The sequence below is a fragment of the Camelina sativa genome, chromosome 5, assembly GCF_030686135.1.
Source record: "Camelina sativa cultivar CO46 ecotype springtype chromosome 5, ASM3068613v1".
NCBI classification, from domain to species: Eukaryota; Viridiplantae; Streptophyta; class Magnoliopsida; order Brassicales; family Brassicaceae; genus Camelina; species Camelina sativa.
In genome coordinates, this window is record NC_141884.1 from 33,232,534 (window position 1) to 33,246,642 (window position 14,109).

The window sequence follows — 14,109 nt, forward strand, 5'->3', positions numbered from 1 at the left end:
AGATGGAAGATTCTGATTGGCTGAGAGAAGAGGGGGTGAATGGAGAGGTTCACCCCTAGGGGTGAACCTAAGTATTTTTCTAGAAATGATAATCCTTATTAATAATAATATTATGAAACTTGAAAATCCTACTACTAATTTTAACAAATTATAACAATCATTAATTTTAAATTAATCATTAATTGATAATTAAAATGTAAATTGCATATTAAAAACCTTTACTCGCGTTTTGTATTTGTGATTAGAGATAACCAAAGTTAGAAATTGTTAATATCATTGATTTCACCAATTTTTCAATAAATCAGAAAGGTATCATTAAGAATTCAAGACTTGGTTATACTACTCGCTAGCTGTGCTGTGCATAAATAAATAATTTTTTGTCAAAGCAGAAAAGACCCTTTTTGCCTTTTGGCTAGTTTCACTGTAATGTGAATGTCATGACATCAGAGCTTGTAAACAGGGGTGATGCCTAGAAGGTGGAAGCATTTCCTCATGACTATGGCCGTTGCTTCACAAAGTAGGAGACGGCTTGTCTCCTCTGCTGAACCATTCACCTGTAAAATAATAGTTCAAGAGAAAAGATGAAAACACAATGTATACAGTCTACATTAGGCTTAAATAGAAAGAAAAAAAAAAGTAGAACTTTGGGAATGCTCACCTGACAACTGGAGTAGAATTTTGTGAACTCTTCGGATAAGTAGTAAAGATACTTGCACAGCACGTTCGGTAACAATGTGGTACACGCTTCCTCAACCGTCTGCAAATCGTTCACACAACAGTTCAATCTTGTTACCAAGAAAAACAAGTCTTAATATGAAAGTTATACAATCTAAATGAGCATGTGTTTTACCTCAGCAAATTGAAGCAGGTGAAGCCCCAGTGCCCTCTCGGCTGCATGATCCAATGATATCTTTCCAGTCTGCAATTGAACAAGTGTTGAAACATAAGAAGAATTGTGCATTACACAGACTTTGTAGGTGGGTTTTTGAGTTCATGCTGCTAAAATACCTTTTTGAGCTCATCTATGTCTTTGCCAGACTTCTTGATGATTGAGCAGATCCGAGCATGGGCGTAAAGAAGGTAAACGGCTGTATCACCCTGCTCATAAAATATGATACAAAATATTTAATCAAGCATGTGTAAATGACTCCATAATGCAAATATGTAGACTAGCTCCAAAAAATTTACAGCACCTTGTCATTAAGCATTTGATCAAAGCTGAAAGTATAACCTGTCGTTCTGTTGGTCTTCAGGTCAGCATACCTTTAAAGAGAATTAAACAAAAGGATAAGTCACTTATCACATTTGTGCAGCCTTGGTTACAACAGTCATCGAGAACCAGAAGATACTAAATATAGAGATAAATACTTACTTCAGTGCACCGTAACCAACTGCCTCGGCTATTTGGTCCAGCTCCTCGGGTGTCCATTCTTTGTCCTTACCTAAACAGAGAAACAACATATAAGGGATGAATAAGACCAAATAATAACTGAACAAATTCAGTAATTTGAATGTTAAGAGAAAGTTAGATACCGCGCTCAGTAAGGGCTTTTTTACTGCGAGTCTTGGCCTCATCTAGCAAATCAGCTAGACGGACTACCGCTGTTGACCGAGTTCTAAATCGCTTGTTATCGTCTCCAAGGACAAGACCAAAACCAACATGGTTAACTCTAGGGTAAGATTTATCATCGTCCGGAAGCCACCCTGCTCTTCTGGCAGCCTGATTCAAAGTTAGAAGACAACCAAAGTTACGACTGGAGTTTCAATCAAGATCACATTTTACAAGACCTGAAAACAGTAAAATATTCATCAAACCCACTTTGAAGAACATATTAAAGTGCTGCTGCTGGCCAACATCGGTCACATATATAATCCATTCAGCTTTCTCTTTATTAAGCCGATACCTGTGCCAGAAAGATTTTAGCAGCAGCAGACAACGATATGGAAGTTCAAAACAAGCCAAACAGAAACAGAAAGTCATAATATATGAGATGCATTTTCCAAAGATAACCCACCAAAGAGCAGCCAGATCTGTTGAGGCATAGTTAAAACCACCGTCACTCTTTACAACAATGAGTGGGATTTCAAAGCCTTCGATGAATATCACACGAGCACCTTCATTTTCTTCAACTAACCCCTTGCTGCTCAATTCGTCAATTATGTCAGGGATAAAACGGTTGTAATAGCTTTCTCCCTGTCATTAATAAATGTATTTTTCATTATTATCCATTCATGTATCTCTATCATATTCTGGCGCAAATAATTTAGTATACGTCCCAACTAGTCTTTTACCTTTTCTTCAAGCTCGACTCGAAGGCTTTGGTAAACCTTGGCAAACTCGTTTCGGCTGATATCACAAATCTTTTCCCACGCCTTGCGGTAAACAGGATCTCCACTCTATACCGAAGAAACAAAGAAAACAAAATAGACAAAATAGACAAGTGAGTTATATATTGCAACTAAAGGTAGCTGCATATTAAGACACTGTAAAACAGAAGAATGCACCAGTAGGAATTGAAAATTGTTATCTACCTGTAGACGGACCACAGCCTTCTGTGCTTTTTCCTTAAACTCTGGCTCCAAATCAAATTTAAGTTTTGATTCTTTGTAAAACATCTATCAGAGGACATCTTAATGTTAAAACTAAATTGCTTTGGTTGTTCTTCACATAAAACAATTTAAGTCAATATTGGTACATCAGAAAAACTGTAAATCAGCTGACCTGAAGATCTCCAATTGCTGTCTCAGTCACACTATCTGTATCAGGAAATTTCTCAAAGAGGTATTCAATAAGCATGCCAAACTGCAAAATAAAAGCAGCTTTTATTTCTTTAAAAGCTTTTTGGAATACTCAATGTCAAGAAAGCATTTGTAGGTCAGAAACGTAGATACCTGTGTTCCCCAGTCACCAACATGGTTTCTGCGAAGAACTTCAACCTTTGAGTACTCGAGCATACGAGCTAGCGTGTCACCAATGATAGTTGATCTTAGATGACCAACATGCATTTCTTTCGCAATGTTGGGAGATGAAAAATCAACTACAGCTCTCTTAACCGAAAGAGTTGGCGCCCATGTGTCAATCCCATTGATAAGCATGTTTTCAATACACTGCGGAAAAGATTAGAAAAACCAATTTATGACAAACATAAAATTTATTTATACGAGGACTAGAAAATGACTAATACAACAGGAGCACCTTAGCCATCCACTTGGCTGATAGTACAACATTAACAAATCCAGGTCCAGCTATAGAGCATGATTCCACAATCTCAGAAGTAGGGAGACTCTTAATAAGGGCCTAAGTGAAAATGAAAACAGAATAAGAGTTGGTTAAGAATCTGCGGATAGATCAAACAAAAAAACCACAAAATTGTAAAAGACCAAACCAACCAACCTGTCCGATAGCTGGAGGACTCTTGAACTGTGTACCCTTTCCTTTAATTATAGACCATAGTCCCATTGCATTGTTACTACAAACAACAATGTGATGAAAGAAATCTCAGAAATAGAAAATAACTGAATTGGTACTTCAAAGATTCATAGAGTTAAGTGGAACCATTGGTAATCTCCAAATTTGCCAGGCTCCACCAAAGGCTCAACACCAGGTTCATCAGGGACCGTTAATTTAAGAGACACACTAAAGAGCTTTGCGAGTTGGCGTCTTGGATTTCCCGTAAACGCTTCATTCTGTTACAGTAATATACAAACAAGTCATGAAACAGGTAAAGAAGAATAGTATTAAAATTTTAAACAATGTCTTGGATTTTTAGAAAACTGTGACTTACAGCTACCATGGTTGCCATTGACAGTGTCTTTTGGGTTGCGAAACGAAATGAGACGTCTAGCAAAACCAATACAAAAGCATTAACTTATCATTACTAAACTTTGGAAGAGTCTCAAAAGTGTTCCAATCACTATTAGAAATCTCAAAGACAAGTTCTTCTTTGTGAAATTCCAACATTTGGGTAACGATACAATCAACTTAGTCTGTAACCTAGTCAGAGTCTGAAGAGATTCTAATCTCTTTTTCTTTACAGTTATCTAAGAACAGAAAATTTAACAATTGATTCATAATTCTAGCAAAAATCTAAGAACAGAGTTGAGGAGACTAAAAAAAAAAAAGTAGATGAAAAATTGAAGCACAAGAAAGTTGAATTCTCTCCAGCGTGTGGTTTCCTTAAGATTTCTAAGCTAACCGGAACGTACCTGAACAACTCTGCAGGAGAATGCTGCGGGGGAAGAGGAAGCAAAAACGGAGCTGACGAGAAATTGTTTAGGGCTTCAGGACTCTTTTTAACACTGTTATAAAGTTACGTATAGTCAATTCTCTCAATAAACTTAAAATTTAAAACGGGCTTTAACATGAAGCCCATTATTCATTTGTGGATTAGTTTTATTATTATTTTTTTTTTTACTCAAAAGAAAATATATTGATTTAAACTGAGTCAGAGATGTTGTAAAAGTCAAAAAAGACTTTATGACATATTCAACATAATAATCAACATTTTGACAACCAAATTTTGCTAAGGAATCTGCAGCTGAATTACATGATCTTCTTACAAATGTACAATCACAGAGAAGAAATTTTGATCTCCAAAACTGAATGTCTCTTAACAAGTTTGATAAAGCAGCATTCTCCTGTTGTCCATTGACCAGCTTGGTAAATGTCACACAGTCTCCTTCAAAGATCATCGTAGTATATCCTCGAATCCAAGCATGTTTAAGGGCGAGTAGAAGAGCTTTTGCTTCCGCTTCTAAAGGTGAAACTGAAGGTAACAGTTTTGATGCTCCCCAAGCGAGAGGATCGCCTTGATGATTTCTAATTATCCATCCGCCTACTGTATCATGACTAGAACTATCAAAAGCAGCATCAAAATTACACTTTAAACTCGGGAGACTAGGAGGCTTCCAAGATTGTATGCACGGTGTTGAAATTGTTCGATTATGGCTTCCAAAGAGAACAGGATTATTAATCCAGTCTTTTGTTTCAGCTTTTGCTTTCAAAATAGTGAGTGTAGGCCCTTCACGAAAACCTTCGAAGACTAAGGAGTTCCTAGCTTTCCATATTCGCCATAAGATCCAGAAAGGTAAAAGAGAAACGTATGTGTTGGTGTCATGTGTCTGAATATCTAGGATCGTTTGAATAGAAACTTCAGTATCCGCATACAAATTGCTAGTGTGCTGTGTTGAAATGCCTGACATTGTCCAAACCATTCGTGCAAACGGGCATGTAAACAGGGCGTGTAGAATTGTTTCATCCTCTCGGTTACATCTTTGGCAAATAGAAGGAATATTCATACCTCTAGAACGAAGACGGGTTGTTGTTGGTAAAGCTCTAGAAAGAACCCTCCATAAAAAGTGTTTAATTTTAGGTAAAATGTTTAGTTTCCAAATCCTGTTCTTTAGATCAATCGAACCATGCGGTATGTTTGGTGCAGGATTTTGATCAAAAGGATTGTGAGTGAGGAACCAATAACCTGATTTAACCGTGTAATCTCCAGAAATTGTGTAGTTCCAAATGAGCTTGTCCTCAGATTCAACTTGAGATATATAAATCTATTTAATAGCTGAAGTATCAGATGGTTTCACAATGTTATCAATCTGTTCTGTATCCCAAACACGATAGTCTTCAGTCTTTTTAATCAATACATCTAAAGTCATATTGCAATTTGGATCGATCGTTCCTACTTCTCGAGGTGGCGTGCCCTCCAAGACATTGTCTTTACCCAGTCGAATAGTTGTACCATCTCCAACCAAAAATCGAGTGCCTTTTTTAATCAAATCCAGTCCATGTAATAAAGAGGACCACCCATAAGATTGATTTTTTCGTTCTTTGGCGTCCAAGAGCATACCATCTGAATAATAGCGTGCTTTCATGACTCTAGCAAAGAGGGAGTTAGGGAATTTTAGCAGTCTCCATGCTTGTTTGGCTAACAAAGCATCATTAAACTTTTCAAGGTCTCTAAATCCTAATCCTCCTTCTTTCTTTGAGTATTTTAGTCTGCTCCAAGAGATCCAGGGAATGCCTCTTTGGTTAGCTTTTCGTTCCCAATAGTAATTCATTAACAGTGTTTCTATCTCTGAAGTCACTCCTCTTGGTAATTTAAAGCACGACATAGCATAGACAGGCATAAAGACTGCAACTGATTTCATCATTGCTTCTTTCCCTGCCGGAGATAAAGATTTTGCACTCCAATGTCCTGTTCTCCTTCGCACTCTGTCAATGATATAAGAAAACATTTCTTTCTTTTTACTCCCAAATTGTTCTAGAAGGCCTAAATATTTTCCTCCTCCTCCATGGTTGGGTATATTTAGAAGAGCTTTTAGTCTATCTTGGGTTGTACCATATACTCGAGATCCAAAAGTGATTATTGATTTTGATGGATTTATCTGCTGACCTGAGTAATATTCATAGACATCAAAGACATCCCTTAAAGCTTGACAATTTCGTCTATTAGCTTAACAGAAGAAAAGTGAATCATCCGCAAATTGTAAGTGTGTGATCCTTGGTACCTATCTTAATCCCTTTTATATCTCCATCCTTAACACTAGATGTAATTAAGTGACTTAAGATGTCAGAACAGAGTATAAATAAGTATGGCGAGAGGGGATCACCCTGCCTTATGCCTCGTTCAGGACGAATATTACCATGGGGAACGCCATTTATCAGTACAGAATAGTTAACTGATTTAACAGTTGCCATTATCCAAGCAATCCATTTATTTTATTTTATTTACCAAGTATAATACTAAATTTCATATATTATAAATATATTATTCAATTTTTACTTGGTTTCCAAATTAGGAATTAATATGAACACGTTAAACTAAAACCTATCGATAAAATGATTATCCATGTCGAAAAATATAACTTTTTTTTTTAATTTAACGAAGTAGAAAAGCAAATTTAAAAAGACATTTACGTTAATAATGAGGAATTCTTTAAAATAATTATGTTTAAGTTACCATACTTTTAGTTTTGTTTTTCAAAAGTACTTAAAGATTTTTGATTTTTAAGGATGTAAATTTTTCTTTTTCTTTTAGGTTTGAGTTGACAATTTTAAATTTAGGGTTTAGTTTTGAATATTAAAACTTTAATTTAATTTTAGAAAAACTCATTATAATGGTATTTTAGAAAATAAAATTAAAAATAATATTTTTCAAAGTTAAACTTATTTTAGTGGTATTTACAATAATTGTCCGGCATCTCGCATTGCACATAAGATAGAATATGTCAAATCTTTTACGAGCCTAACAAAATGAGAGGCTTCTTCTCTCCAGATTTTGGAGATGGAAATATAGAATAAATAGTTGAAAAAGCGTTGTATCACGTGAAACGACGTGGTATCATTGTTTCTTGCTTCCAATAGTTTACGAAGCTTCCTTTGGATTTTGGAACGAGACGGAGATGTTAATGGCATTATTTGATTTTCATTTAGGATTCGAACAGTTCATAACCGAATTGGACCGGAAAAATAAACATAACCAATTTGAAGTAAGTTTTAGAGGGGGTATTCAACTTATATTTTTAAGGATTTTAAAGTATTTTTAAAATAATTTATTATTCAATTGAGGATTTTAAAAAATCGTATGAAATCCTATGTTATTCAATTAAGATTTTTATAAAATCCTTTAAAATAATTCAAAATCTCTTGTTATTCAAAATATCACAATTTTTTTTTTATAATGCTACTTTGAATGATTCTAGGAGACTTTTTTTTTGTTTTTTAGTTGAAAATTACTCATATCAAAATCATACTCTTTGAGCTAGAATTTTAAAGGATTTCATTAAAAAAAAAAATAGTCATAAAAGATAACTCAGTCAACTATAATCCGCAAATCAGCAGCCACCTTCTCCACATGTAAACCACTAGAAGCCACTCATTGCGACGCTAACCTCAACTCAAAGCACCAGCAGCAACAAAACACAACCAATATTAGGGGGAAAAAGCCAACCACGAAACAAGATATATCAGTGATACTCACGAAAAGGAGATGTTATAAAGAACCACCACCGGCAGCCAAAACATCACCAAAGCAGTAACACTGGATCTACTGGTAAGCTCAAAATGGAGACCCTAAGACAATAACCAAACACCCAACGCATCACAAAGGACACTCTCCTAAAAGATATGCTGCTGTCTTCATACATATTTGACCAACAGAGAAGCGTCCATTCTAACGCCAAGCCTTATCGTCGAGGAAGATGACCAAAACTGAAAATTACCGGAAGCATTGTCAAGAATACCTATCCGAAGGAGAGAAGCTAGAGTGGTGAGGCTTCAGCATCTATACGAGACAAAGGGATAAGCCGAGCAAAACAAACACGACTCGCTCCAAATCAGACACCAAATCCACTCGCAAAGGCTATGCTCCGACGGACGAGATCGATGCCACACGGTGAAGACAGAGACGGCAAATCTTCATGACTATGCTTTATTTTAGATTGTTTTTATTCACGACACTTTGTTTCCTCTGTTTTGGTTTTTGTCACATGGACGTTTCACGTTTGCTTCTCTTTTATTAGACTAAATGAAGAAGAGGCGATGTGTTGGAGTTAACGGACACATAACAGAGACGTTAACAGAGCTTAAAAGAGCTTGTTTGTTAGACGTTAAGTCCATTGTTATATAGTAATTTAGCTTCACTATATATATGTTTGTACAGTGACTTGATTCATTCAGTGAGAAAAATCAGATTATTTTACTTCTTCTAATATCTTTGTTTCTTTTTTTCCTCACATTCACGTTTGCTTCTCTCTCTCCTTCTCCACGACATTTTTTCCTTTTGGCTTTTGCTCATCTTCTTCACTTAGCTTCTTCCTCTTTTCTTCGTCTCACTTAAAGCTTTGTTTCGTTGTTGCAGGATTTAAAGCTTCACAAATAATGAAAAGCTTTAAAGCTTTGTTTGGTGTCTTTTACAGAGTCTGTGGAATATAGACTCTGTGGTGGTGTCTCATCGGCATCTTTCACAACTTCACAAATATTTTGCTATAGTATTTTTTCTGTGAGTTGAAGCAGCTGCAAGAGACGGACGAAATCATTGACTACCATCAGAGGTTTGACCTTATCAAGACTCGAGTCAATCTTTCTAAGGAGTACCTGGTAAGCCTTTACTTGGCAGGGTTGAGACTAGACACGCAGATGCATGTACGAATGTTTGAACCACAGTCCATAAGGCAGTGTTTGCGTCTTGGAAGGTTATACAAAAAGGCTCACCCCAAGAAACATGGGTCTCAGCCTTGGGGGTCCTCTAAAGGAAGTAATAATGGTAATGGAGGTCGAGTTGTTACCACGAATGCAAAGGAAAATGTTATGCAGGGAGGTCGAAATGGCGGAACTCTTAAAGCTGCAACAAAGAAGTTCTTGTCTAAAGAAGAGATGAGTGACAGAAGATCTAAGGGTTTATGCTATTGGTGTGATGAGAAGTTTACTCCTGAACATTATAAGCAGCATAAGAACACTCAATTGTTCAGTGTGGAGGTTGATGAAGGAGAGAGTTGGAAGAAGTTGAGGTAGAATGTGAAGAGGAGGATGACAAGATTATGCCTCGAGTATCTGTCAATGCGGTTACCAGGGTATCGGATTACAAAACAATGAGAGTTAAGGGACTTTATGGGAAGAAAGCAATCTTCGTGTTGTTAGATTCAGGCTCTACTCATAATTTTGTAGATCCCAGAATGGCTTATAGGTTGGGGTGTAAGGTTCAACCTTCAAAGCTAACTCAGGTGTCGGTAGCTGATGGTTGTAAGTTGGGTATTGAGGAAAGGATTGAAGGATTTCAGTGGCGATTTCGAACCACCTTTTTTGAGTCAGATGTGTTGTTGATACCATTGCGAGGATGTGATATGGTCTTAGGTGTACAGTGGTTGTCGACACTTGGACCCATTACGTGGGAGTTTAAGTAGCTTGAGATGAGTTTTATGTGGAACAAGAAGAGAGTTATGTTGTATGGAATTCAAAATGGTTTTGTAAGAGATGTAAAGGCTCAGAAACTCAAGAAGAAAATGGATGAAGAGGAAGTTCAGGTTTCTATGATTTGTGTGAGTGAAGTGGATTCGAAAGAAGAAAATCTGGAACACTCGGTTGAAGGCACAACAGTTGCATTATATGTTGTAGATGGGAACCAGAAGTCATCCGTTGAGGTTGAGGCAATAGTGAAAAGTTATCCAGAAGTATTTGCGGAGCCAACGAGTTTACCACTGTTCAGGAAGCACCATGATCACAAAATCAAGCTTCTTGAAGGAGCAAACCCTGTCAACCAGAGGCCTTACAAATATTCCATTCACCAGAAGAATGAGATAGATAAAATTTTCGAAGATATGTTGTCTGGGGGAACTATTCAACCGAGTTTGAGTCCTTTTGCATCACCAGTGGTGTTGGTAAAGAAAAAAGATGGAAGCTGGCATTTGTGTGTGGACTATAGGGAACTCAATGGAGTAACGATGAAGGATAGATTCCCTATACCCTTGATTGAGGATTTATTGGATGAACTTGGGGGGTCTAAGATCTTTTCAAAGATTGATTTAAGAGCTAGATATTATCAAGTGCAAATGCAAGAAGAGGATATTCCCAAAACAGCTTTTAAAACTCATGGAGGACATTATGAGTATTTAGTCATGCCATTTGGGTTGACAAATGCCCCTGCAACCTTTCAGATTCTTATGAATTCGGCGTTTAAACCATTCCTTCGGAGGTTTGTTTTGGTTTTCTTTGACGACATACTCATATATAGTAAAAGCATGGAGGAGCATGTGGAGCATTTGTGTAAGGTGTTTGATGTGATGCATGAAGAGAGTTTGTTCGCAAAAATGAGCAAATGTGCTTTTGCTGAAGATAGAGTGGAGTATTTGGGTCATTTCATTAGTGCAGATGGTGTTGCTACTGATCCAGCAAAGATCAAAGCAGTGGCAGAGTGGCAACAACCATCTACTCTCAAACAACTTCGTGGCTTTTTGGGTTTGGCTGGTTATTATCGCCGGTTTGTGAAGAGTTTTGGTGCGATTGATAGTCCCTTACATGCATTGACCAAGAATGATACTTTTACATGGAATGCTGAAGCTCAGGACGCATTTGAAAAGTTAAAACAGGCACTGTGTCAATCTCCGGTGTTGGTGTTACCTTTGTTCGACAAGGTGTTTATTGTGGAAACAGATGCTTGTGGTAATGGAATTGGTGCGGTGCTGATGCAGGAAGGTCATCCCATTTCGTATATAAGCAGACATCTCAAGGGTAAGAAAATGCATTTGTCGATCTATGAGAAGGAGCTTTTAGCAGTAATCTTTGCAGTGCAAAAGTGGAGACATTATTTGCTTCCTGCCCACTTCATTATTAAAACCGACCAAAGGAGCCTAAAATACTTATTGGAGCAACGCTTGAACACTCCAATTCAGCAGCAGTGGCTTCCCAAGTTGTTGGAGTTCGATTATGAAATTCAGTACAAGCAGGGAAAAGAAAACTTGGCTGCCGATGCTTTATCAAGAGTGGAAGGTGTGGAAGTGTTGCACATGGCCATGACAGTGGTAGAGTGTGATCTGCTGAAGGAAATTCAGGCAGCATATGAACAGGATGCAGAACTGCGTAATCTTATTGCAGTGCTCAAGGACAAACCTGATGCAAAGAAACACTATTCGTGGGAACAGAGTGTGCTTCGGCGTAAGAGCAAAATTGTGGTTCCAAATGATGTTAAGATGCGTGACACTATTTTGCAATGGTTACATTGTTCAGGTGCTGGTGGTCATTCGGGAAGGGATGTTACTTATCAGAGAGTCAGAGGAGTTTTTTATTGGAAGGGGATGGCAAGTGACATTCAGCCGTATATCAAAAGCTGTCATGTGTGTCAACAGTGTAAGAGTGACAACACAGCTTCCCCAGGTCTGTTACAACCATTACCGATACCGGAGGCTTTATGAAGTGATATTTCTATGGACTTTATCGAAGGACTTCCCTTGTCTGCAAATATGTTAGTTATCATGGTGGTTTTTGATAGATTGAGCAAGGCAGCGCACTTTATAGCCATATCTCATCCTTACAGTGCGTTATCTGTGGCTCAGGCATATTTGGACAACGTTTTTAAGCTCCATGGGTGTCCAAACTCTATTGTTAGTGACTGTGATGCAGTGTTTACAAGTGAATTCTGGCGGGAGTTCTTTACCTTGCAAGGTGTGTCACTTTGAATGTCATCAGCATATCACCCCCATAGTGACGGACAGACTGAAGTGGTTAATAGATGTTTGGAGAATTATCTGCGGTGTATGTGTCATGCTCAGCCGCATATGTGGTGTAAATGGTTGGCTCTGGCAGAATTTTGGTATAACACTAACTACCATGCCTCTACAAGAATGACGCCTTATGAAGTTGTTTATGGTCAAGCACCACCGGTGCATTTGCCTTACCTTCCAGGTGAAACTAAAGTGGCAGTGGTGGCTCGTTTGTTGCAGGAGAGGGAAAACATGATTAAGTTACTAAAGTTCCACTTGTTGTGTGCTCAGCACAGGATGAAGCAGATGGCTGATCAGCATTGTACTGAAAGGGAATTTGATATTGGTGATTTTGTTTATCTTAAACTTCAACCATATCGACAGTCTTCGGTTGTTGTTTGCATGAATCAGAAGTTGGCACCAAACTACTACAGTCCTTATAAGGTTGTGGATAAATGTGGTGCCGCAGCTTACAAGTTGGAGTTACCAGTAGGCACCAAGATTCACCTGGTCTTTCATGTCTCGCACCTTAAGGAGTTGGTTGGTAATGTCCCAGTGGCGACTACATTGCCTACGGTGTTTCTGGATGTTTTCGTGAAGGAACCCTAATTGATACTCGAAAGGAAAATGGTTAATAGGCAGGATCGGGCAGCTACTAAGGTTTTGGTGAAGTGGGTTGGTCAACCAGTAGAAGAAGCAACTTGGGAGTTTCTGTTTGATCTTCAAAAGAAGTTCCCAGAGTTTGAAGCTTGAAGACCCTTGTGGACAAAGCTCTGCAAAGGAGGGAGATTTGATACATCTATTGAAGTAGCTAGATATTTTGCAGAACCGCACGTGTGTTTCTCACGTGTGAAGTCAAGTCAATAAAATCGAGCAACACGTGGACGGCTGGAAGAAGAAGGCCGTTAGAGGATGGAATCTTTTGTTTCTATATGAGCACTTGTTTAGCTCTTTTGCATCTTATCCAGAAAATAATCATTGTAAATATTTCTAAAAGTTCCGATATCGTTCGCCGGGTTTCTCTCGTTTTGAGGGCCGGTAAGTAATCCTCCGTGTTTCATGAATATCGAGTGATTAAGTTCTAATAAAAATGTTATTCAGTTTATCTCAAGTTTGTTGTGGATGTTTCCTATGTTACAGAGGTAAAAGGCTATTTACCACCAGCTTCTTTTTATCTCCTGAATTTTTTCATATGAACATATAATTATGATCGTCTTGGAACCCATTTGTTCTCTCTTATCTGCAGGTCAGCAATATTTTAAGATCCTCTCTTATGACATCAACGGTTTTAACCACTGCTTTATGGAACTTACTCGTGAAGAAGCCAAAAGAGGAGACCTAAATTAGAGAAATTAAGACAGAATTTTGTATCATTTTTTCATCAAGTGATCTCGTTTATATATAATATATGTTGGATTTGGAATCATTGTTTAAGGACTTCAATAAAAAAAAAAAAAATCTTAATGTTAACTTTGGTATTTTATCTTTATCTTGAAACTAAAACCTTGCGTGTTAAGAGCAGAAACAGAGTTTTATAATAAGCGATAGTGACTCTAGGTTTCAATGGTTATAAACTAGTAATTATTAAGAGGTTCTAAGTATCTATATATCCTATTTGTTCATCTCCTGTTATTTTTGGTCATGATTGTGAAGTTATGTCAATTGAGATCAATGATTTTGGTTTAGCCACGAGAAAATGATTTTGGGCTGCAAAAAGTATATAAGACCTAATTTACCTAGGAAGTTCAACATAACTACATAAAGTATGTAATGGAGAGATATGAGAAACGTATCAAATTTGTAAACGACTAGCTGAGATTTCAGTTTCACAAGCCAAGCTTAATCTTCTTGATCAAGAAATATGACATTGACCAATCAACACAAGAATGTGCATTAAGGTGTGATGATATT

General features: G+C 37.4%; 2 protein-coding genes and 1 long non-coding RNA gene across 3 annotated transcripts; 1 reads left to right on the forward strand and 2 right to left on the reverse strand.

The window, feature by feature from the left end:
- Positions 1–255: 255 nt before the first annotated feature.
- On the reverse strand, positions 256–4,318 carry LOC104787574 (arginine--tRNA ligase, cytoplasmic). Its single transcript, XM_010513181.3, has 18 exons — positions 4,207–4,318; positions 3,786–3,841; positions 3,557–3,687; positions 3,395–3,470; positions 3,197–3,298; positions 2,893–3,108; positions 2,723–2,803; positions 2,533–2,616; positions 2,293–2,397; positions 2,016–2,194; positions 1,820–1,904; positions 1,534–1,720; positions 1,373–1,442; positions 1,194–1,263; positions 1,009–1,098; positions 851–919; positions 659–757; positions 256–554 (listed from the first exon to the last, which is right to left on the reverse strand). The coding sequence occupies exons 2-18, from the start codon at positions 3,801–3,803 to the stop codon at positions 444–446; spliced, it is 1,773 nt and encodes a 590-aa protein (XP_010511483.2). The 5' UTR covers positions 3,804–3,841; positions 4,207–4,318; the 3' UTR covers positions 256–443.
- On the reverse strand, positions 4,069–5,214 carry LOC147944668 (uncharacterized). The gene is made up of 3 exons (XM_087512680.1): positions 4,475–5,214; positions 4,207–4,299; positions 4,069–4,108 (listed from the first exon to the last, which is right to left on the reverse strand). The coding sequence occupies exons 1-3, from the start codon at positions 5,212–5,214 to the stop codon at positions 4,069–4,071; spliced, it is 873 nt and encodes a 290-aa protein (XP_087368806.1).
- Positions 5,215–13,160: 7,946 nt separating this feature from the next.
- Positions 13,161–13,668, forward strand: LOC147944669 (uncharacterized). The gene is made up of 2 exons (XR_015556529.1): positions 13,161–13,340; positions 13,445–13,668. It is a non-coding gene; the product is annotated as an uncharacterized LOC147944669 (long non-coding RNA).
- The last annotated feature ends 441 nt before the right edge of the window (positions 13,669–14,109 follow it).

Coding starts and splice junctions, on each gene's coding strand:
- LOC147944668 (XM_087512680.1), bottom strand. CDS start 5,214: ATGGTTTGGACAATGTCAGGCATTTCAACACAGCACACTAGCAATTTG. Junction 4,300..4,474: donor TATGTTGAATATGTCATAAA/GTCTTTTTTGAC, acceptor ACTTTATAACAG/TGTTAAAAAGAGTCCTGAAG. Junction 4,109..4,206: donor TCTCCTGCAGAGTTGTTCAG/GTACGTTCCGGT, acceptor TTTTTTTTTTAG/TCTCCTCAACTCTGTTCTTA.
- LOC104787574 (XM_010513181.3), bottom strand. Junction 1,099..1,193: donor ATCAAATGCTTAATGACAAG/GTGCTGTAAATT, acceptor TTTTATGAGCAG/GGTGATACAGCCGTTTACCT. Junction 758..850: donor ACCTGCTTCAATTTGCTGAG/GTAAAACACATG, acceptor AACGATTTGCAG/ACGGTTGAGGAAGCGTGTAC.